Source organism: Alligator mississippiensis, chromosome 3, assembly GCF_030867095.1.
Source record: "Alligator mississippiensis isolate rAllMis1 chromosome 3, rAllMis1, whole genome shotgun sequence".
NCBI classification, from domain to species: Eukaryota; Metazoa; Chordata; order Crocodylia; family Alligatoridae; genus Alligator; species Alligator mississippiensis.
Genome location: NC_081826.1, coordinates 21,703,829 through 21,727,110, shown reverse-complemented (window position 1 = coordinate 21,727,110; position 23,282 = coordinate 21,703,829). Strand labels below are relative to the sequence as shown.

Below are 23,282 nucleotides of genomic sequence, written 5' to 3'. Positions count from 1 at the left end.
AGGCAGCTGACTTTGAAGTCCACAAGGATAAAGAGGGAGGACCTCTAAAACCCTGATAATCCTCCCAGCTTCTCAGAATCTGCAAATTGAGTTTAAATCACTGGTGATCTTTAGTGTCCATACAAATGGCCTGATCCTACTAACATTACTTACGTAAGTAGCATTTTCTGACTGAAGACAGTAGGCCTATTTCCAGGAGAAAGGAGTACTTGCATATGTAGGGACTGCAAATCAGGGCCAAAACAGACAAAAGACTTTTACAGGATCCAGGACAGCTGGAAAGAAATCTGCCACTTTGGAAGTAGGGAGAGTGGGCCCAGCTTAATTCATTCTTAAGTGAACAGAGTCATAAAGGCTCTAAGGGCCAAATTCGTGAGTGAGGTAATGCAGCTGTAGCCAACAAAGTGAATGCTCCTCCTAGCTGGATAATTTCTCTTTTAAGAACTTAATTCTGAACCCTTTACTGAATGGTCCTAAAAAGCTTAGAAGATTTTAAAATGTCTGGTTTTTTCCCTACTGAGTCTGTCTGTCCTTTGAGATATTCCTCTAGAACCACCTTATAGATTATTACATGTTTGCACACAGGGCCTCTGAGCTTATCTGAGAATGAAAAATTACCTCTGATCTTGACTTACACTGGCAAAGCAGGCATCTGCGAAAGTAGGGCTTTTTAGAAATGGAACCATTTTGATAAGGGAATAGGGCTGTAAGCTTCAGAAAATCCCTCAGACTTCTCTACTAACAGCAGCACATGGATTTAGCATATTCACAGATAGTGTAGCCATTTAAAAACGTTTCAAAATATGCTTTCAACGGTCATACTGTTTCCAAATAAGGCTGAAAGAAGCACTGTTTTCATTGGGACTAGGATGGGCTAGAGCATATATAAAAGCCACTTTATTTCAAGGCATGTTTGAATTGGCATTGCTCTTGTGCTTTCATACCTACCTGTACGTAATCCACACTTCTCCCGAGTGCTTTGAATGCTGTGTACATGACTTCTCTTTTTCCACCCCATTTCTGCATGATGCAAACACTTTTGTTGGCGAGGACCAGCTGAGTTACATGTTGCATGCTCTCTTTATGCGATTCCTCAGTCTCACCTGGGCCTCTTTCATGAAAGTTATTCCTCCATATGTAGGTGGCAGAATTATCCCTGCCCATGATTTCACTAAAAATATCCATCATGTAAATATCATCTTCTGAATTCCCATCAATGACCATGATAACTTTAATTCCCGGGTAGGTCAACCTTTTTACTGAAAGTAAACATTTTCTTAAATAGTCAGGATCCTCTTGATAGGCAGCAATACAAAGGGCAACTGTTTTGTTCAACTTGATTGGAGTCTCTAGTGATCTTTTCATTTTCCTGTGTTCTAAAAAGGCAAACAGGCTTTGGATGATGAGATGGGATGCTAGAATAGCACCATAAAGTCCAAAAGAGAAATAGTAATTGTCTGTTTGGATAAACTGGTAGCCAACAATGTAAGCAGCTGTGATTCCAAGCAGGAGGGAGACCCCAAAGAGTGTGGTTCCAAGTATTCTCAGGATACATATAAACCTCTCACAATACATCTGCAACAGAATCAGAAAAGTAGTTAACATGATTGTAATTTCCTCCTACGGGATATAATCTGGATGGTCTTGTGGCTAAGACACTGGACTGAGAGGGTTCTTTCTGGCCCTTTCTGCCACAGCTTTACATCATCATCACAGCCAGGTCACATCTTCTTTATACTGCACTATTCCCCTCTTGCAGGAAGGGATCCATATATTCCCCGATTTGACAGGGGTCTTATAAGTCTGTTAAACTTTCTATAGCCCTCTAAGATCCTCAGACAGAAGTAGATCTATGTGAAAGTCTAGGGCTGCTGGATGATATTCTAAGAACGATATGACATCATTGCTTCTGCTGTTTAGTTATGTTTGGAATAGTATTGAAAGGCCATTTTATATATATTTTTACATTTATACTTTATGTTTAATGGAAAGATTGATGTGTGTTTGTTTAAATCTTTCCAATATTATCCTAAGCATTTTATAAATACATCAGCTGGGTTAAATTTTGACCGCATTGAAATCAATGGCAAAATTCCCACTGGATTTCACTAGAGACAGATTGCACCGCCCAGTATTCAGAATGCCGTAGACCTTCCAATAGACTCTGACAACTTTTAACGTTCTTCGATGCGTTGTCTCTGGAACTCCCTAAGCTGAATTCTGGTTTATGGAAAAGCTGGCAATTACGGAGGTGATTCAGTATTATGGTGATGAATGATGTGTGAAATAAAGACAGGCAGATGGACAGAGTAATAGTACAATATATTACTGGTTTTTCATTCACATATTATAGTTTTTTCATTCACACTCAAATCAACCATTTCACAGTGCAGCTTTCCCATAATGATAGCAAAATTGTAGCCAGTGTTTTATATAAATTGAATAATTTTGCCCATTAGAGCCATAAAATGTACAAGGTGTTGTTGAGCCCTGGTTCCATAAATCATCTCAACACATTCCTAAATTCTAAGCATGTGCTTTGAATTTAATGGGATCGAAGATTGTGTTTAAGTGTTTAGCTGAATTAGGTCCTTCCTTTGAAAGCCTTACATGATATTTGTATACTTTCTCTTTCCATTATTCATATTTTCCTTCCTGTTATCAGTCTGTGTGTATGCTGTATTTGTTACACCATCTGTTGGCTACAGCTGAATTTGGAACAACACCCTCTTACCTCATCCTTCCAGACCATCCTTTTAAAATGCTCGGAAAAATTTCTGTTAAACTATTGCAACGCAGTTCTGGTTACTTACATTTCTTCCTAGAAAGCTATGACCTTTGGGGGAGGTGGGGGGCGGGAAATCTATCAATTTAAAACTGTAACAGAGTAACAGAGTTTTAAATTGAAAAGATGATACTGTTAGCTTAAGGTTGATGTGCTGTAAAATAGATGGGGAAATCTCTGAAACTTGATATTCGGAGACTTTAAGTAAATCTCCAGGAGTTCGTTCAATATCTAAAATCAAAATCTGGCAGGTGCTGTAGGCAGGCATTAGCCGATCTGTGACTACCTGTAAATTGACGGTGCCTACTCTGGCACTGTTGCAGATATGACAAAGCAAAAGCCTCGCATTGTAGGAGTCTAGGAGAAATGCAATGAAAGCCTGATGTTGATTTGCTTTATACAATAAAATAAACACTGATTTCATCCAGATTCTCTGAAAACTCGGAATATGTTGTCCACATGTTTATTCATCCCTAGTGTAAGGAGGCTCGTTATGTACCGAAATCAATAGGTACAATGCAGTCTTCAACCTGGACTGAATGTTCCATTAATGATGCCTTTTTACAGTATGTTTGTTTGTTTTGGGTCTATTACTTCTGTCTTCTGGCCCGAGCCAGAATATTGCTATTAGTGAGTAGGGGCCAAATTCTGCTCACATTACTCATACAAGTTATACCACCAAAATCAATAGACTGCTTGTATGGGGACAGTGAGTAAGGTTTGGACTTAGATTTGCAGCCGTTACATATAAACGTTATACTTTTCTCCCTATGAAACATTTCCACACAAAAGGGGAAGGGGAAAATCAACATTCCTGTTCTTATACCATAAATTCTTCCAAAAAAAAAAATTACTATAAGATCAAGATAATCATGGATGATCCTGCCTTGAACACCGGGGTTGGAATAGATGACCGTCTGAGGTCCCCTCTAGCACTAATTTCTATGATTCTGTGAATAAATGGGTTACTGGACCTGACAAAAATCATATTTTTAAAGCTAAAGCAATCCATACGGAAAAAGCATAAACGAAAGGATATTTGGACCTAGATTCCTGGCCTTATCGCTATATATAAAATTAAGTGTATGTCTGTACATTCACTTAACTTGAGAATGGCTGGTCCTATCTACTCCAAACCTTCCAAAATCACTGAATACCACCCAAAGAAAATTATACGTGGGTTATTTTTCACCGGACCTTTTCTGGGGCTTCCACTGACTGGGATTCCTTCGCTTCTCAGGTAACAAACTGGTACCCGTCCGTTCTGAATTCAGTTCAACTGTCACTATTATACATTTGCTTATAACTCGAGAATGGCCGGTCCTATCTTTTCCAAACCTTGCAAAATCACTGAGTGCCACCCAAGGAAAATTATAGCTGGGTTATTTTTCACTTGACCCTTTTTGGGGGCTTCCAGTGACTGGGATTATTTCACTTCTCAGATAACGAACTGGTACCACTCCATTTTGGATGCAGTGAATTCAGTTCAGCTGTTCAACTGTCATTCTTATAAAATGAAGTGCATGTCTGTCTGTATGTTCACTTGTAACTCGAGAATGGCTGGTCCTATCTACTGTAAACCTTCCAAAATCACTGAATACCACCCGAAAAAATTATCGGTGGGTTATTTTTTACTTCACCCTTTTTTGAAGCTTCCAGTGACTCTTTAAGGGAACAATGCTTTTCACACAAACGGTTATATGTGGCTTGCTCCCGAGTTGGCAGTCAAAGAAAGTTGTATATACCGGTGCCAACAGGAAACACCATGAACATTATTTACAAAGAAGTTCTACAATAAAAATAATTTAGTTGGATGTCATTTGAAATGTCGCTCCATGTTAAATATTAAATATTAAATATGCTGTACTATGTTCTTTAAAGATAAACAATATTTTTTACCTAAATGTGTTGTACTAAGTTCTTTGAAAATAAACACACACATTACAAAAGTGATGATCTGGGCGAAGAACAGGTCTTTCTGTGAATTTAAATAAATTTCTCCTTTTGTACATGTAACGTATCTAAGGTTTTACACTTGGACTGTTAATTGGCCGACTCTAAAACAGAATGTGGAAAAAGTTACTCAACATTCTCAGGCTTCAGCATGTGAGCTGTTGATGTTTTGCCCAGTAGATCTCATCTTTAACAGCTTGAATGTGCCCAAGCAATGACAAGCAAGCCAAAAAGACTCCACCCTGCTTTTAAAATGATGCCAAAGAAGTTAAAGGAAATTCACAGTATTACCAATCCGGGGCCAAAAAAGAATTGCTGAGTCAAACAACAACGCTTCACATACGTTGAGTCTGAGGCCAACAGAGGCCATTAAGAGCATCTTGCCTGATTACCTGGATAACACTACCACATGCTGACCATGATTTTCAGGTTTTGTCTTGTAAGCCCAGCAGCAATAATTACCAGACAAACAGAAAGTCTGATCAGTGCTGAGCAGCTCTATGGTTGAATCAGAGCCTAAAAACTCTGAAAGGTATGTACTGAAGTTAATTACACATTTAGGCTTATTCCTGCTGACTTCAGAGGGTGTTTGGGACAAATAAGATGTTTCAGTCCTGTTCCTGCTCCCACTGAAGTGTGTGTGTGTGTGTGCGCGCGTGCGCGCGCAGGGCAAACCTTTGTGTTTGGTATACAGAGTCTAATCCTGTCCCCACTGAAGCCTACTGGGCTAGGGACAGACATTACGCATAAGCCAGTTTAAGTGATCAGAAACTGGTGTAAACCTATAACAATAGATGTTCAGTTCACATAAACCAGTTGAAAATGGCCGGAACCGGTTTGAGATAAATCTGGTTGAATGTAGTATCAGACTTAACTGATTTGACTCAAACCGGTTTATGCAATGTCTGTCCCAGACCCCTTGCTGCTTTAAGTTAAATCAGAGTCCCCCAGCATCCCTGCATGCTCTCTGGGCTGGGCGGGGCTCTCTGCTCCACAGCAGGGCTGGCCCCTCTCCTCTGCTCCCTGGCTGGAGCTTGGCACAGACATGCAGGCACAGCGGGGTCTGCCTGACTTCCCCGTGCCCCCCTTCACCCGCCTCTCACCACTTGCTGCTTAAGCAGAGATCCCTTCCTCCTCTCTGCCACAGCACGGACCGTAGTTAGCATGTGGTATGCTAGCTAATGCCAAGAGGTCTCTGTGTATGTCTCTCTCTCCAATTTCACTGGGATAGGGAGACAGAACAGTGACTGATTGCTTAGGGCTTTTAGAGCTAATCAACAGGTCAGCTGGTAAGCTGTTTAAGAAATTTGAACTAATATGGAGAGAGGCTGTTGTTTTGCTAATTGAGTGATAAACACTGTTATCAGACACGCGCCCACCCCTCTGCAGGCAGAATGATGAAGCAGGGCAGGAGATTGAAAAGCTTCGTATCATCAACAGATGCATACACTGTGCACCTCAACTTGCCTCAGAGTGTTTGCCCAGGGCCGGGGGCTGGAAACACCCCCGCCTGTTGAGCAGGGAGCAGGGAAAAGCCTGGGACTATGCAGGCAGACCTCCCTAATGAGAGAGTCCTGCTGGGGCCTGGCCATGCCCCACCTCAGCTCAGCTCCCTGCAGAAGGGAAGGGAGGGCTGCTCCAGCATCCCCCCCTGCTTCTAGCCTGAGCCACTGCAGGCATGTGCCTGGATTTCCTCAGTCCAGAGAGAATGTCTGTCCCATTTCAAACCAGTTCAGCCTAGTCAGGTTAGACTAACCTGCAAGGATTGAATCGATTCAGGCTCAGGCTTTTTGCATGTCTGTACCTAGCCCTGGTGTTTTGTCCCAGACTTGAGAGAGAATAAGTTCATGGCTATAAAAATTCCAGTTATGGGCCTCATCCAAAGCTCTTTGAAGTCAGTAAAAGTCTTTAACTTCAGTGAGTCTTCAGTCAGGCCCTCTGAAGAAAATCCTGTTGGCCATGTAACAGGACTATGGGTTATACCCAAAATAATAATAAGCCTAAAATGAGACTTAGATGGAATTTAGGCACCTAAGTCCAAAATTATGATCCTGAAAATTACCATTCAGTTGCTGACTGATTTGGGAGTTGCCTAAGCACTGCAAGTACCTCAGTGTGTAACTTGACAGCCCCCTTGATGCCTTCAATTTTGGCCTCTGTAGATGTGCAGAAACCCCTCAGTCTAACAGAGGTGAGCAGTACATCGGAGGTGCAGAAACAAGGTGTTATTCTACCTATGTATTCTACCTCTGAGCAGACTTACTACACAGCAACAGGACAGAGCTCCATTCAAATTGGAGCAACAGACCCCTTTCTTTTAAAAGTGCTAGTGGGGGAGTCACTTATTAGATCAAAAGCTGGTTAGCAGAGCCCTCAACCAGGAAGTAGTAGAGCCAGGTTCAATGCCTTTATGTGTTGGGATTTTGGAAAGGGGTGCTTCTTCAACTGAAGGCGTAGAGAATGCCTTAGAATAGGCTTCAGCCTGGTGGTTAGCGAACTGTTTCCAGAGTTGGAAGCTGTAGTTTTGAACACACACAGGCAAAGAAGGAGATATTTAAACCAGACAAATCTTCTATCAGTCATGTTTGTAAAGGAAAAAAAAATGAGCCCTACTCAGTTCACTGAGACCAGGCATGCGACACCTACTTTTGGGAGAGGATTCATATCTCTGGGTCCCAAGACAATAGGGACTTTGTCTTGGCAACACTGGGAGAGGTACCTGAAGTAGGGTTTAAGACTCAGCAGGTACATCTACATGTGCAATTAATGTACCTGATTTTTTCTTTGCAGAGACTTTAGGTGCATTAAACTGTGCCCCAAGATGTATGTGAACATGCATCCATCAGGAACAAGTTTGCTCCCAACAGAAGCAGCTCACTCCAGGGCTGCTCTCACCCTGCTCTGCCCATCTGCAGCAGCCAGGGGGAGATCCAGGCTCCCCCAGGTGCCAGCTCAAGGTTAGCAGGGGCACAGGCGCTGGTCCTGATCTCCACAGGGCAGGGGAGAGCTGCCCTAGCAGGTAGGACTGCTGCATCCCAGCCATGTGGCCAATCCCCACATGGCCAGGATGCAGCAGTCTCAGCAGCTGGAATAGCTCTCCTGGCCATGTAGGGATCAGGACAGGTCCTGATCCCCATGTGGTAGAGAGACAGCTGCCCCTGCAGCCAGCACGGCTCCCCCGCATCAGGGCTGCTGCCTGTGCTAATCGGGAGCAAATTGCTCCCAACCAGCGTCTACACATGTCCTGCTGCGCAGTAGCTTATGTGCCGTTAATCTAGTACCCATATTTCTAGGTGCTACCAAACAGCACATTAGACTAATTTACTGTGCAGCAAATCCCATATGTGTAAATACTGATGCTTTACTGCACATTGGATTAGTCTAATGCTCAGTAAAGCATCTTATGTAGATAGGCCCAGCATTTCATTATTTCTTAGCTCTGGGCAATTACACACTTAAGCTGATTTCAGAAGTCTCTGTGCATGCATCATAACTGATTTGTGTCCCTCATTCTGAGGGGGCTAACTTTCCCCTACAATGTACTGGAATTTAGGCATGGTTTGGAATTCTTCCTCAGGGACCAAGCACCTAAAAGATGCTGCTTATACCTAAAATTCTGTATCATCTTAAAGTTAATAGAAGCTTTAGTATTGACTTCAATGAGTGCAGAATTAAGTCAAATATGCACAAGAGGCTTGATATTGTTATACGACTGGTTGATTTATTTGCAACGATCCTGAAGATATAATTTTTCATGTGGTTAGTTATAATCAGCCTGTCTAGTAGAAATTAAATCAAAGTGTAATAGACTGAATTGAAGTGCTATATATAAATGTTGCTGCTTTATTTCAACACTCCCGTTCACAGAGGTCTTCCAGTCTTGTACTAGTAGGTAGATTGTAACAAAGGCATAAGGAAATCAGATAATTTTATGGACCTCATCTAGCTTGCATATAAATTAATGGCCAGGGATAGGGACTTCATTGGTACTAGCCTGTACCTTGTATTAAGACCCCTGGGACCATCAGACCCAGTGTCCATGTTAGCATCGTGGCATGCATTCATGGAAACTAACTTCTCTTGCCATCACTGGGATTATAGAAATCATAACTTGCACTGCCAATTAAAAATAGTGTAAGACGTGAAATCTTACAGGTGAAACCTTATAAAATCTTGTGGTCAAAATGTAGTTAGCGACCTCAATATAATTAAGCCATGGTAAAAACTTTATAATCAAGGACTAGACTGTGCCCATTCTTATGCAGTTTGGGCAACATCTTATACTCTGAATCAAGAAAATACATCTGGGCATGTTTCAGTCTGTCCCTGTTCTGGAAGAAACTTAGGTGATATGCTTTAAGTTTGATTTCAGTTATAGCTGGGCATGTGCCTGAAGTGCAGCATATCCTTAAAAATTCGTTTGTGATTAGAGATATTTTCTTGGATCAAGGACTCAGAAAATAAGCCCATTGATTTGGAGCTATGGAATAAAATATAAGGATTAAGAGTGGAACAAACCAATCATAAGGTTGCTAGTTTCCATCTGTGTGGAGGTGATATGCATCTCAGAGACCAATCTGAGCTGCAGATGCTCGACACCTTTGAAAAGAATCAGGCCAAAAATGAACAGGAGTAAAAGTTTTTAACCATCTAATAAATAGATAAAGAGAAGAATAAATACTATCAGGGAATAAAATACTCCCACATATCTTGGTGTATGAACATTTCAGCATTCATTACAACATATCTGTTTATACAGCTCAGACATTTATGCAACTGCACATGTGTGTGTGAAAGCTTTCAGGTGGTCCTTTCCATCTGCTATTGTGGGATTTGGAACTAGTGACTAACAGGGTCCAATTAAAGAAAGACTTGTTTGCAACACATTGCATCTAGCTCACAACATCATCTATTTAAGAGCAAGTCCCTAATGTGTAACACTCAAACATCAAGCTTGTCAAAAGGAACCTTGGCTACTTTTCTCTAGAAAGAGTGAAAGCAAGACAGGAAGAAACAGGGAGGTCAGAAATATAAGGCAACAGTATGGGGGATTTTGTAAATCACTTGTTAAGTTTCAAATATTCTGATTTTGGTTTGAAAAAGCAAACCCAAATAAAATGGTGCCATAGTGCAAAGTTAATATTTTTCAAAGAACAGAGTAACAGTTTTAACATGCTGATTGCCAGTATAATTAGCAACTTTCTTGGCCTCCTAGGGACAGACATTCAAAAAGCCTGAGCCTGAATTGATTCAATCTTTGTAGGTTAGTCTAACCTGGCTAGGCTAAATCAGTTTTGCAACTGGACAGATATCCCAGACATGCAGGTACGTGCTTGCAATGGCTCAGGCTAGAAGCCAGGGGCGCTGGAGCAGCCCTCTCTTCCCTTATACAGTACAGAGCTGAGGGGGGTGTGGCCAGACCCTGACAGGACTCTGTGATTAGCCCACCAGGGAATTAATGACAGTTTTTATCACCCAATTAAAACAAACAACAGAGGGACATTACCAGCTACTTGTTGATTCTGACTGTTGATTCAGCACCAATGGCAGCCAGCTTGTGGTCTGCTAGCTAATACACAGACACCTCTCTGCAAGCGTGGGGGGGGGGGGGGGGGGCGGTGTGCAGCCAGGGAGCAGAGCGGGGGCACCAGCCCTGCTGTGGAGCAGAGAGCCCTGCCCAGCCCAGAGAGCATGCTGTCTGGTTTATCTTAAACCAGCAAGGGGTCTGGGACAGACATTGCATAAACTGGTTAGAGTCAAATCAGTTAAGTTTGATATTACATTCAACCAGGTTTATCTCAAACCAGTTTTAGCCATTCTGAAACTGGTTTATGTGAACTGAACATCTGTTCTGTTACAGGGTTAAACCAGTTTTTGATCACTTAAACCAATTTATGTGCAATGTCTGTCCCTAGCCCTAGGACTCCAAAGACCTCAGCTTCCACCTAAGTAGTAAAATAAGTGGCCAGATTTCCAAAGGACTTCAAAATTTTGGGAGATGATTACTTTTGAAAATCTATCCCTGGTGCAGCTCGCCAGCTGGAAGTTTGAACTGAATGTCCACCAGCTGGGGGGCACTGAGCATTTGTAAATCTGAGTCAGATTAAGTAAAACTCCTGCTTCAGCAAAATGCTTATTCATGTGCTTAACTGTTTTAGCATTCGTCTAAACAAGGCTGTCTAAGTGGTTGCTCACAAGCTCTTAACATGTGGCCTGCAGGACCCAGCAGCCATCTCTCCTACTGCAATACTTTGCAGTAAAATTTACATGCACCTCTGATGTTATACTAGATACTTCATTTTCATTGTGATCTTTTTTGAAAATCATCCACAGAACTTTTTTTCAATTTCCCAGGTAGTCCAAGGAAGGGCTGGCTTTTAGAACAGTGCTAGATATTTTTTGTAGACTGATAATCTATGTACTGTTCTCATATTTTTAATCTGCCATCTTTCTCAGTTTAAAAAACTAAGAACAGTAAATAGATTATCTGCCATATCTTTGTCATGTACAAAGAGAACGTGGTAAAATGCACTTGATTTAATCAGGAAATAATTGTAACTAGCTTTTGAAATAGATGTCTCAATGGTTAGTGTTAAATATGGTATAGCATCATTTGCCATTCTGAATGCTAGAGGCAATATTATGCCATTGCTTTTTTCTGCTGAAAACTTCATCGTACAAAATAGTCCTGAAATGACATGGATTGAAGCATTTTTGTAAAGCAGGGTTATATTTGGTTTAACCCTAAAAAAGAGTATTTACAGTTGTATTTTGTACTTTAAAATGTATTGTACAGAAACATACAGTTCCTGAAATACAGAGCACTATATTGCCACAGAAGCTCTTAACAGTGCAACTTATTTCATAGAGGACTGGACTAGGGCTCAAGACACCTTCATTTTTTTCCCAGCACTGCTACAAGTCACTTCAACTCTCTGTACTCGTTTCCTCATCTGTAAAATGGGAATAATGCAATTTGAGATTTTCCAGAGAATTTGAGAGAGAAGTAATCAGCTGTGTTAGTCTGAAATTAGGCAAAGGTAAGGCAGAGTCAGGCAAAATGCTGAAGTGAGGCCCTGTTCTCTGGAAGTCCATTTGTAGCATCTGAATGAGTTAGCCTCTTAAGGAATCATCAGTTGGGAGGAAGTATCAAGTGTGGATTCCCAGGGCTGTGTTAATTATGGCTTAATATATCACTTAGTAAATTTGCAGATGAAGTGAATCTGGGTGGAGATGCAGACACCCTAGAGGGTAGGTTTAGAATTCAGAATTGTTTCAGGCCTTGATAAACTTGAGGAATGGTCCAAAATTAATCAGAGGAGATTCAGTAAGGCCAAATACAAAGTCCTGTACTTAGGACAGAACAATCACATAGACAATAGAGACTGAAAAATAACTCGCTAGTCTTTAGTACTGCAGAAAAGGACCTGAAGGCTATAGTGGACCATCAACTGAATACAAGCCAACAAGTATGCTTGTTGTGGGGGGAAAACAGAATAGCATATGAGGCTGAATGAATAGGAGCATTACTGGCAAGTCAAGGGAGGCAATTCTTCTGCTATTATATTATGAGCCCTGCTTAATATACCAGAAGCAGAACGGTGTCAGTTTTGTGCACTGGACATCAAGATAGATGGAAAATTCCATCAGACAACAATAAAAATGATTACAGATCTAGGATTACGGGTCTAGGATAATTTATAAGATAAAGTCAGAAGAACTAGGATTATTAATCTGGAGAAGAGAAGACTAAAGAAGGATTTGATAACAGTCTTCATATACTTGAAAAATGATTATAAAGTGAATGGTGATAAACTATTTGCCATGGCCACCTGGGAGAGCTGTCTTAGATGGAAGCAAGGGAAATTTAGGTTGGGTATTAATAACTTTCTCACTAAAAGGGTGCCTAAGCTTTGGCACTGGCTACCCAGAGAGGGTAAGGAATCTTTATTCTTGGAAGTTTTTAAGAGCAAGCTAGGCTATGTAGACATGCAGTAGAAGAAGCAGGGTCCCACAGAAGAGCACTGATCCCCTGGGGCAGCAGCAGCTCTATGACCTTAGAGGTGTAGAGGGAATGGATTAGTAAGGGATGTCAGGGGGAATAAAATCCCCTGTAGTGCTACATGAACACTGTCTAGGATGGCTTAAACAGGGATGATCCTGCCTTGAGCAAAGGGTTGACTACATGACCCCCGAAGATCCCTTGCAGCTCTACTTTTCTTTGATTCTATATGGGTAGTTCCATTGACCTGAATGTGATTATCCATAGCAATAAAGGTAAACAGCATTTTACATATAATTCATCTCATCAGAAAATCCTTGCTTCAGCTAATATTGCTTGATAGCAACAAAATGAGTGAAGTTTTCAGGATTGAGCCCAATGTAAAAATATCTCATATGCCTCTCTCACTGTGTTTTATATAGCCATATAAATGAACTTCCCATTGATGTCACTGAGATTCACATGCCTATAAAGGAATGGGTTTTATAAGCAAATGTTAAATTTCTTTACTCATCTGAGTAACTGTGTTGACATCAGTGAAACAACTCATATGAGATAAGCAGGGTGGGTTCTGAACAGTATATGCATCTATACAAATGCACACTGCATGTCCATGCATAAATTAAGCTTCATTTTCATCAGCATGGATTTGCATCCAATTAAATCAGATTTAGATTTGACAGCAAAATAAATGCTTCATCTTTGAAGTACAAATAATTCTGGATCACCATTAATTGTAACCATGAAATAGCTGTCCAGCTTCTCTCTTCCAGTTAACAGCCTGCAGAGGAGAAACTGAAAAGTTATGTTACATCTGTACATCTTTACTGCAACAGAGTTACCATATCTGTTGTTTATAGTTATTTATCACTTCCAGATTTTACATGCCATTGATCTTCTCTAAAAGGGCCCACAAGAGATTAAAATTAAGCCTGGGTTTAGGTTAAAAATAAAGAGTGGGATAGTATATCATCATGAATAATGCCAGACTCTGCCTGCCTCTGTTTTTTGAACATCAAACCAAGACCCTTTCCTGACTGCTAACTATGAACTGCACAAATGTAAACTGTTAGGAGCATGACTAAGGACTGTGCAATAATAACTGGGCTCTGTATTGTTAATTGGATCTTGTCTTTCAAACTACTGGGTAAAAAATAAATAAATCATTCTTGTGCACAGATATTTTGGAATAGGGTTAAAATCCAGGTTATAAATCACTTCCAATTTACTTGGAATTTAGTCTAGGCAAGTGTTTGGAATTAAACCAATTATAGTAATGCCACGTTACCCACCTTAAAAAAATGTTGGCTTGGTGTTTACAACCTTGCTTATTACCTTGTAATATATTTATATTTATAAATCATGGGCCATATCTGTTCCACTTCCTTGAAGGGTCCCATTATCTTTGGTGAAAGAAAAAATTGGCCCTGTATACATAAATCTGGAACAAAAGACAAATGTTTTGCATACATGCCAAAAATATGTAAGGCTGTGTTTAAAGCTGGTCATAAGGCTAGCATTAAAGGTTGGAACATTAGTGAAGTCAGTGCAGTTGGGTCCTTTGATTCCAGCAAAGGCATTTCCCAGGAATTGTGTGCGAGATGAGAGAAGAGTTACAGGACTGTGATAAAAATCATAGCTCTACTAAAGTCAATGGCAAACCCTCTGTGGTCCTTTATTATTACTTCAGTATACATATAATTGGTCAGGGAAAGATTGCTAGCATCAATCTTATTCTAATAATTTTTAAATGCCTATAATAGAAAGAGTAAAAGGCAGATGATGATTCGAGTGTTTTTTCATAGGACTTGCATGAATTATACTCATGTCAACAACGCTATTTGTCCAATCCTAGGCAAGCGAGGCAAGAAGGAGCCTCAGGATATCATTTAGTCCAGTCTGTCTAGTGCAGCGGTTCTCAACCAGGGTGCCGCTGCACCCCAGGGTGCCAGTGAAGCCTTCTCAGGGGTGTTGTAGCTGCAGCAGCCAGGTAAAACTACCTCATGCCTCCTCCTGCATTAGCACTCTTGTAAGCCTAAAGTAGACCCCTGTTACGCAATGCTTCATGGTCCAGCATTGCCATTCTCCTCCTGGAAATGTGTGCAGGTGGAGCACAGGGAGCGCTGACTACACAGGACACCTCCTGCCTGCTTTAGGCTGACTGAAGTCTCAACACAGGGGACTGTCCTGGGCTGGCTGTGCAGGAGGCACAAGGGGCAGTTTCACATGGAGGCAGCAGCTCCTGGCTGAGCAGCACCAAGGTAAGCGGAGGCAGCACCCACAGTGGCACTCAGCTGCCAGTCAAGAAGCAGAGATGGGGCGCCATGACCTGGAAAAGGATGAGAACCACTGGTCTAGCGGGTGCGGGCCACCACGGGCTGCCTTTACACTTAGCACCAAGCCCGGCCTGCTGGCTGCCCTGGGCTCTGGGGAAAGCCAACCCTTTCCCCACAGAGCCGCCCCTACTACTGTTTGGCAGGAGGCAGTCGACGCGTCCAGGTGCTCAGCCCTCGTGCCAGCCTACAGAGCAGGGCACGGGGAAGTGCTGCACCTTGCCGGCTCCTCCAAGACGTGGGTGGCACATCCTCGGGGCCGGGCGGTGCCAGGGGTTCCCTCTGCCCCCTGCAAGCGACCAGTGCCCGCAGGGGCGAGCGCCTCGCGCGGGCCCGGGAGCGGCTCGGCGCCCCTGGCCGACTGGGCTCCCGCGGAACCTCCGCTGGCGGGGAACCCCCTTCCCGCCGAGGCGAGCCAATCAGGGAGGGGCTCGCCGCTGCGTCACAATGGGGACGGCCCGAGCGGCTGTGACCTCACAGGTATTCCCTGCTCTGCCACGTGGGTGTCAGTTTGTAAATCGCCTCCCCCGCCTGCAGCCGTCGCGCGATGCCCGGCGCTGGGCGGGGAAGGGAGGGCTCTGCCCCGCGGGGATGGGGCTCGCCCGGCAGCCTCGCCTCCATTCCCCGCGCTGGGTCCGCGCCACGTCTGTCCCTCCCCCGCGGCAGCGATCCCGGCGCAAGTGGCGGGGCTCGGGCTGGGGCTGAGCGGCGACCCCGCAGGGCGGTTGCAACCGGGCGTCTCCCTCCCGCCGCCCTTGGGGGAGGCCGCCAGCCCCTCCCCAGCCCCTGGGCGCGTCCCTCCCGGCTCAGCTCGTAGCTCAGTCGCCCCCCGCCCGCGCCGCGCCTCCCCTCCTCTCCTCCCAGAGCCCCGGCGGCCGTCGCCTCCGCCCCCTCCCCCCGGGCCCCGGGCCGCGGGCGCGGTGCTGCAGCCGAGCCGAGTCGAGCCCGGCGCACCTGGACCCGGGGCAGGGACGGTGCAACCTGCGGGATCCGCCCGCGGGGTCCAGAGGAGCCCCCGGCCCCGCTCAGCCACAGCCCGCGAGGCGGGGGTGGAAAGGAACCGGCCTCGGACTCGGTCCCCGGGGACCTCTTTCCGGATCCCTTTCCTGTGGATCCCCGGGGATGCATAGGAGCAGGTCCCAAGAGAGATCTGCAGACACCCATCGAAACGGATCCCCGGAGATTCCTAGACACGGGTCTAGAAACACCTCGCCCCTTTCTGTCCCTTCAAAGTCAGGGGGGGAAAAAAAGTTCCCAAGCCCCTTGTGTTGCCCACCCCCCGCCAGTCTGCATCCACCGTCCCCGCCACCATCAATCAATCACCTACCTTGTTTGTCCTTCTCTCCTTTGGTCATCAAGGGTCTTCAGCCCGCTGTGTGGTCTGGTAGGTTGTAGCTCCCGCTGAATAGTTTCCAAGATTGAGGTAATAGATCAAATGGCACTTTGTTGTTGGGGGGGTTGTGTTTTTTTGGGGGGGGGTTGTTTGTTTTTTTCCAAGGGGAGTTTGGAGGAACAAGGGAAAAGAGAAAAAAAAATTTGAAAATTACTGAGCTCCGCTCACTTTTTTTTCTCCCCACTTTTTTTTTAATTTTATTTTATTATTCCCCAAATATATTATTATTTTTTCTCCTTAAGTTTCCAGCCCCAAGTTTCTTTAAAAAAAAAAATTAAAAAAATCTCTTGGAAATAATAAATTAGAGGCTGGTTTCTCGCGCTCGAGCTGAAGATCCTGTTTCAAACCCAGCTCGCCGGGAGCCTGAAGAAGTTGCGAGGCAGGCTCTGAAAGTTGCGAGATGTCTGTAGAGATGCATCAGTCTAAAGGCTCTTTGGTGATGCCTGGGCTTCCCGAGCAGCAGCAGCGAAAGCAAACCGGTAACATTTCCCAGACGTCCTGACTTTTTCTTGTCTGCTGCTGCTTTACTCCACGTTATGGGGTCGACTTGTTTTAATAGGGCGGAGGATGGGGACAGGGAAGAGGGAGGGAACTCCTGTAAGGAAGGGAGAAGCAAAAAAAAAAAAACACCACTGCCCATTCAAACTAACTTGGCGGTAGGACCCGTTCCGCGGAATGAATTCAATTAGCTTAATTGCAAACATTTGCAGAGAAATGCAATACACACATGTTGCTATCACCTGATTTCCTTTTTCATGTCTAGCAGTTAGGAGAGGAAAGCTTCGCTTTTTAAAATCCCTTTCACTGCAATTGGGGGAACGGTTTTGAGTTGGGTTTTTTTTGGGGGGGGGGGTTCCCTCCCCCTCTCCCTCCACAGCTGCTTTCTACACAGGGTCAGATTGTATAAGGGAATGCCTCCAATGTCCAATACAGTTAGGCATTGACACCCCTTCTTGCCAGGAATTAACTATTCTCTACAGTCATGATCACTTCCAAGATTCACTTTCTGTAACATGTGCAGTAAGCTGGGAAGGTTCCCACTACAAAGACTGCATGGCGTGGCTGCAGTTAAAATCCCAGACATACTGTATGAAATGCAAAACTCTAGAGCTCTTGCTTCAGAGATGATACCTTTTATTAGACCAACTAAAATGATAAAAAAAAAATCTTTTTTTTTTTGAGAATTTAAAAACAGTTTGTTTGGTTTTTTTTTTTTGCGATTTCTTAGTTGGTCTAATAAAAAGGTATCATCTCCAAACCAAGAGTTCTAGAGTTTTGCATTACTTTTGTGTCTCAAACCAACACAGCTACCAAATACATCCCTGAGACATACTGTATGTTAGTTACTTCAATAGCGCAGTTTTGCACAAGGAACCTCACCAGCCCATACCCTCACTCTGTGCCCTTATACATTGAACGCTTGCAGGTAAGCAGATATGGGTTAGCAGTATACCTGCCATCTGCTTCCAAAGTTGCACTTATCTGGAGCTATTATTCCCCACGCTACACAAGATCGTTATCTTTATACCCGCTTGCTTCCTCACTATAAATCACCCCCAAATTTGGAGAGCACTGCATTTGTTGGGAGAGCTCCTGCAGTTTTTTCAAAGTGGCCACCAGATGGCACTGTTTAGGAAATAATAAAAGATCAGACTCCAGGTTTGCTCTGACGAATCCCCAGGCTTTCAAAATTCTCTAAAATACATTAATGTGGTAACCTGGCTGTACACAGTCTATTTATACCTATGTACTCCTGCAGTCTAAGTCACTGCTCTGCCTTTACCAGCTGTAGGGAGCAGGGACATTTTAGCATTGTTTAACGACCTTTCTTTAGTTTTAGTGCATCAGTTACTTTCCCAGACATTCAAGCCTACAAGCTATGTTTAAACAGGGTTGTGAAAAGTGGTTATGACTCCTCACTGAGTTATCAGTGATCACCCAGTCCTTCTTGCTTCCTCGCATAGGAAAAAATCCCCAACTATGTTCTAATCATGCCAGGAAACTGCTTTACATTTGATGGTAATGAAGGCTGAGGCAATGTTTATGTCTAGGTATCTAAATAGACCTTGAAGTGGCCAGACTTTTGAGAGAGCTCTGCATACATCTAAGTTCCTAAGGGAAGAGGTCAGATTTTCTTCTCAGTTGCCAGTGAGAAAAAGAGGAGCTACTGCATGCTGAGTACTGCTGTAGCAAGGTGGGGGGAGGGGGCGAGCAGGGCGACTGCCCGGGGCAATGAAGAGACGGGGTGCCAACAGGTGCTGCCCAGCCGGGGCAGGCAGAGTGTGGGATGGAGCTGCAAGTGGCTCATTTTCAGGGATATGAGGATAGGGGGGAGATGGCTCCTGCCACTGCGTGCACTCCCAAGCAAGCATGGTAGGGCATGTGTTCCCCAGATCTGTGCATGGGCTGGCACTACAGGCTTTGCCCCTGGCACCAAACTTCCTTGCCACAGTACTGATGCTGAGCACTTCTGAAAAGATGGGCACTTTATTTAGGGCTGTTGGTCATAGCTGTGTTGCTCTAAGGACATAGGCAGACAAGGTTCATTGGATAAATGCGGTATCTTTTATTAGACCAACTAAATGGTTGGAAAAATTATTCTTTGCATGCTTTTGGGCACAAACACCCTTCTTCAGGCATAGGGGGAGTCTGCTTGTGTTTTGTGTGCTCTCCTAGGTGGAATGGAAGCCAAAAAGCAAAATGCAGGTCTGTGAAAATGCAAATGCATGGCAGTGAGGATTAGATGGAATGGGAGACAATAGGTATGAGACAGGCAGGTAGGGGGAAAGGGCTTTATTTAGCTACCTGAATGCATTTGAACATCTGGCCATCCTGATATAACCATGCTCTTTACTGAGGCATTCTGAGGAAACTGCCTACTACCAGAAATTGGTAGCAGAGGACAGTGAGGATGCAGCCAAATACACCTGGCAGGGGTACACTCGGCACAGGATCTTTCATGTTCCCCCCCGGAAACGGACAATGAAGAAGACATTGAGACAACCGGATCGGAAGACAGTGATGAGGACAGCAGCAGTGTGTCCTCCAGCAAAAGGGACAGTGAATGAACTGAGTTTTAAACCCCGTTTTCAGGGACAGGACTAAAAGACAAGGGGTTTGAGGAAGACAATGCCTTGCAGACAGGTGTGTGGGAGCGCCATTCCGTGGGTGTATATATTGTAATGGGTGCACAGATACCTATGGTGGGTTAAAAAAGCAATGATCAGTGACTAGAAGGTGTGTGCATATAGACATATTTTTACAAAAAACTTTTTTTTGAGGAAACTGCCTGTTGTTGAGAGCAGGTCTAGGGTTGTTAATGTAGACAGGACCCTGGCCACTGAAACATCTAACTTTGCCCAGAGCAGGTCTCGATATCAGTGAGCTTGCTTTCACTACAGAACCTCTGCTGTTCTAGTACCTCAGCTGAGCCCCTTAATGTAGACACAACGTAGGCTGATAGAAGAGTTTTTTCTGTTGCTGCAGTCACACTCCCTCTCCAAGCAATATCAAGCTTAGTCTAACTTGTACTTTCACTGACAAAATGCCAGTCCTGCAAAAGTTGGAGTGGGTCCACCCCCAGGAGCTCCTCTGCAGTGGCAGAACCCTACTTTTGCCAGGAGAGCTAAACCACTTCTGTGGAATGAAGCAAGGCTTGTGCTTTGATCCAGCAGCCAGCTTGAGTAGTCACTTCATGCCCCTAACTTCTTCAGTGGAGCCACAAAGAGCTGCAACGATGCAAACACACTGGCAGCTTGGGGGTGGCAGCTGCTGTTTGCTGGCAGAGAGCTGTCAATGCAGACCTTGCCTAAGCTGATAAAAACCCTTTTCTGTCAACCAAGTTGTGTCCACATAAGAAGTTTTGCTGGAACAGCTCTGCCAGAAAAACTTTCTAGTATAGACCTGACTAAGGAGAACAACCAAGTGTGATCGAATCCTCAGTATGACTCCACCTCCCACAAAAGTCTAATGTAGACAAGCTTCTTTGAGTATGCTCAGCATTTGTAGCATGGCCAGCTAGAGAGCCACAGCTAGGTTCTGCCAAGACCACACATCTTAAGTATGTTATAACCAAGGCTGATGAAACAATGTGAGCATGTCCTAAAACATGGATTTCTTACCATCAGTTTTTTTCTCTACATGAAGGCAAGAAGTGTTTAGGTTGTAACCCAGCTGGCTCATAACTACCTATCAGTGTGGCTGTACTTGTAGTTATGGCCTCTGAGACATACCACTAGCTGACTTCACCTAGGAACAGTACATGCATTTTTCCTTCACTCTGGTCCTGGAGCACATCTTGCGTAGATGACTTTAAGGCGAAGTGTAATTCCCTAGGAGTTTTGATAGTACTGTTTCCTTATATAACCACGCTCCTTTTGAGCTGTAATTTCTCTGCTTGGGTTCAGTCTTTAAATTGTTTAGATTTGGTTTTGATAGCTTGTCATAAAGGTTTCTTATTTTAAGTCCCTTTAATGCACTTACAAATATACATGTATGAACACCATATTACTGACTCTGATGGACTGAGCCCATCCTGTGTTCTTCAAGTGTCCTAAACTTACAATGGCTTCAGGAGAGAGGGAAAACTCTTTGTGTCTTGTTTCTATTACCAGGGCAGCAGTATTTAAATCAAATTCAAGCTTTGTTTTAACAAACAACATTGGACTGATTGCTTTCCACAGCTAGAGCTAATGTTTCAACAGCTAGTGCTAATGTTTTGCTGATATTCAACCAGACCCAATAAGACAACTGAGCTAATTAGAGGATACTTAACGTATCAATGAAGAATTAAGTTATGGGTGTTTAATTAATGTCAATCAGCCCAGTGTCCTGGAGAATAGGCCTTGTCAACCAAAATTGATTAAATTTTCTAATGAGATAAAGGGTTTTTCTGAAAAAGTAGCTGTCTAGATACTTAGGTTTTTAGGTGTTGCACTTCCTACCACATGCTATTTTAATTAAAACATTAGCACCACATACTATCAATAAAGCATGTGTAAAGTGGATTAAGAATAGCCTGATTGGTAGATCTCAAAATGTAGCTGTCAATGAGGAAACATCCCTGAATGAGATCCTTTCCAGGGTTTTTTCATGGGAATTGTTTTTAGGCCTGGTACTATGCAATATCAGGAAGTAAATATAAAAATCCCTGATGATAAGATTGGCAGACAAGGTTCTTTGGGTGAATCTACAGCCTACACCCCTGATGATAACATTCGCAGTTGACACAAATATTATGGGAATGTGATACTGTAGTGAAGTCAAGGCAACCCTATTGAGCAATCTGGATTATTTGGTAAATTGGTCTGATTCAAAGCCAAGGAAGACACAGCTAGAACCAAAGGATGCAGAATGGGGTATCCCAGAAAGCAGTGACTCTGAAAAAATCATGTGAATATCAGCTTCAAACACTGTGCCAAAATGGACCCTTTCACAACTCTCACTCATTCCTCACTGCAGCATAGGAGCAGCCAGTGCTAACCAACAAGCCAGAGCAACTTATCCACCCCAGGGTGAACTGTGGAATCACACTTTTGCTCAAAAGAAAAACCTCTGGTCCATGAAGTAACACTTATGAAGTCCAACTAGCACACTTGTGGTATTATTTATGAGCGCAAGAAAGACATCCCCAATGTTTACAGAAAACAAAAAAAGAAGTTTTGATACCATTTTCCAGGAAGTGTCCCAGTGGATACACTGAAGAGTCATTTGTGGCTTGGCAGCCCGGGTCCAAGTAGTGCTGTAAATTAATATTTGAAAGCAAAAAGTGAGGAATTACCGAGTACATGTGGGGTGGTGGTTTTATTTCTGTGTTAGTGAACCTGAAACTAAAACAATGGACCTGTTTTGCCTTCTGTATTTTAGAAGCATATTTTTATCTGCAAAAATGATCTGAGGGCTGGAGAAAAATTGTTTCACTGTGGGTGCATCTACACATGCAATCAGCATGTAGCACTAAAGTCCGGCATACTTTGATATGCAGGAAGGAAAATGAGTTTATAAATGTCTCTTTCTGTCCTTACAGTCTATGCAACCCTGAGAACTGGTTACGTTATGCCATCACAGTTATGTTTCACATATATTTCAATGTGTAGCAAATTCTGCTGAAGACAGTGGAGTTACAGGGAATCAACTACTGTAAAAGTGGAAAGAATCAGGCCCATAAAGTCTGTTGAAATGCTAACAGGAAAGCCACGTGGGGATATAAAGTAAACATCTCTGGGAGCTTGAGGTTCACAAAAAATATTAAGACTGAGCACAGACTGACCCAGAATAGCTGAGATTGTTTTCATAGAAGCACAGGGTTGGAAGGGACTGCAAAAGGTCATTTAGTCCAACCTACATAGAGGTAGAACTTGCTGTTCCTAAATCATCCCAGGCAGATGCCAACTTACTCATGAAAACGTCTCGTGAAGGAAATCCCATATTTGCCCTACCCAGCTTGTTCCTTTGCCATAACTTTCTTTTATGTGGGAAGTTCTCTCTCAGATTTAATTTAAGTTTGCTTGGATGTAGTTTAAACCCATTGTCTCGGTGGCAAGAGAGAACTATTTTTCTCCATTGTCCTTATGGCAGCTTCTCAAGTATTTGAAAACTGCTACCATGGCCCCTTATAACACCTTCTCTCTAAACTAAATATACCTAGCTCCTTTTTTTTTCATTTGTATACCATCCCAAGCCCTGCATCTTCTTTGTTACTCCCTTCTGGTTCCTCTCCAGTTTCTCTACGTCCTTCTTGAAATGTAACTTCCCAAACTAGACCCAAGGGGCACCTATACACGTGATTGAACTCGGCTCTGACGCGTGCTAATTAAC

The 23,282-nt window shown here is 43.4% G+C and overlaps 1 protein-coding gene across 1 annotated transcript in view; it reads right to left on the bottom strand.

Moving 5' to 3' along the window:
• HAS2 (hyaluronan synthase 2) overlaps positions 1 to 17,124 on the bottom strand; it is a 28,615-nt gene extending 11,491 nt beyond the window's left edge. Inside the window, exons 1-2 of the mRNA XM_006275564.4 lie at positions 16,401 to 17,124; positions 949 to 1,575 (exon numbers count right to left, since the gene is read on the bottom strand). Of these exons, the coding sequence (XP_006275626.1) occupies positions 949 to 1,575 (627 nt within the window). The 5' untranslated portion in view covers positions 16,401 to 17,124. The remainder of the gene's footprint in view (positions 1 to 948; positions 1,576 to 16,400) is intronic.
• Between the last annotated feature and the right edge of the window lie 6,158 nt (positions 17,125 to 23,282).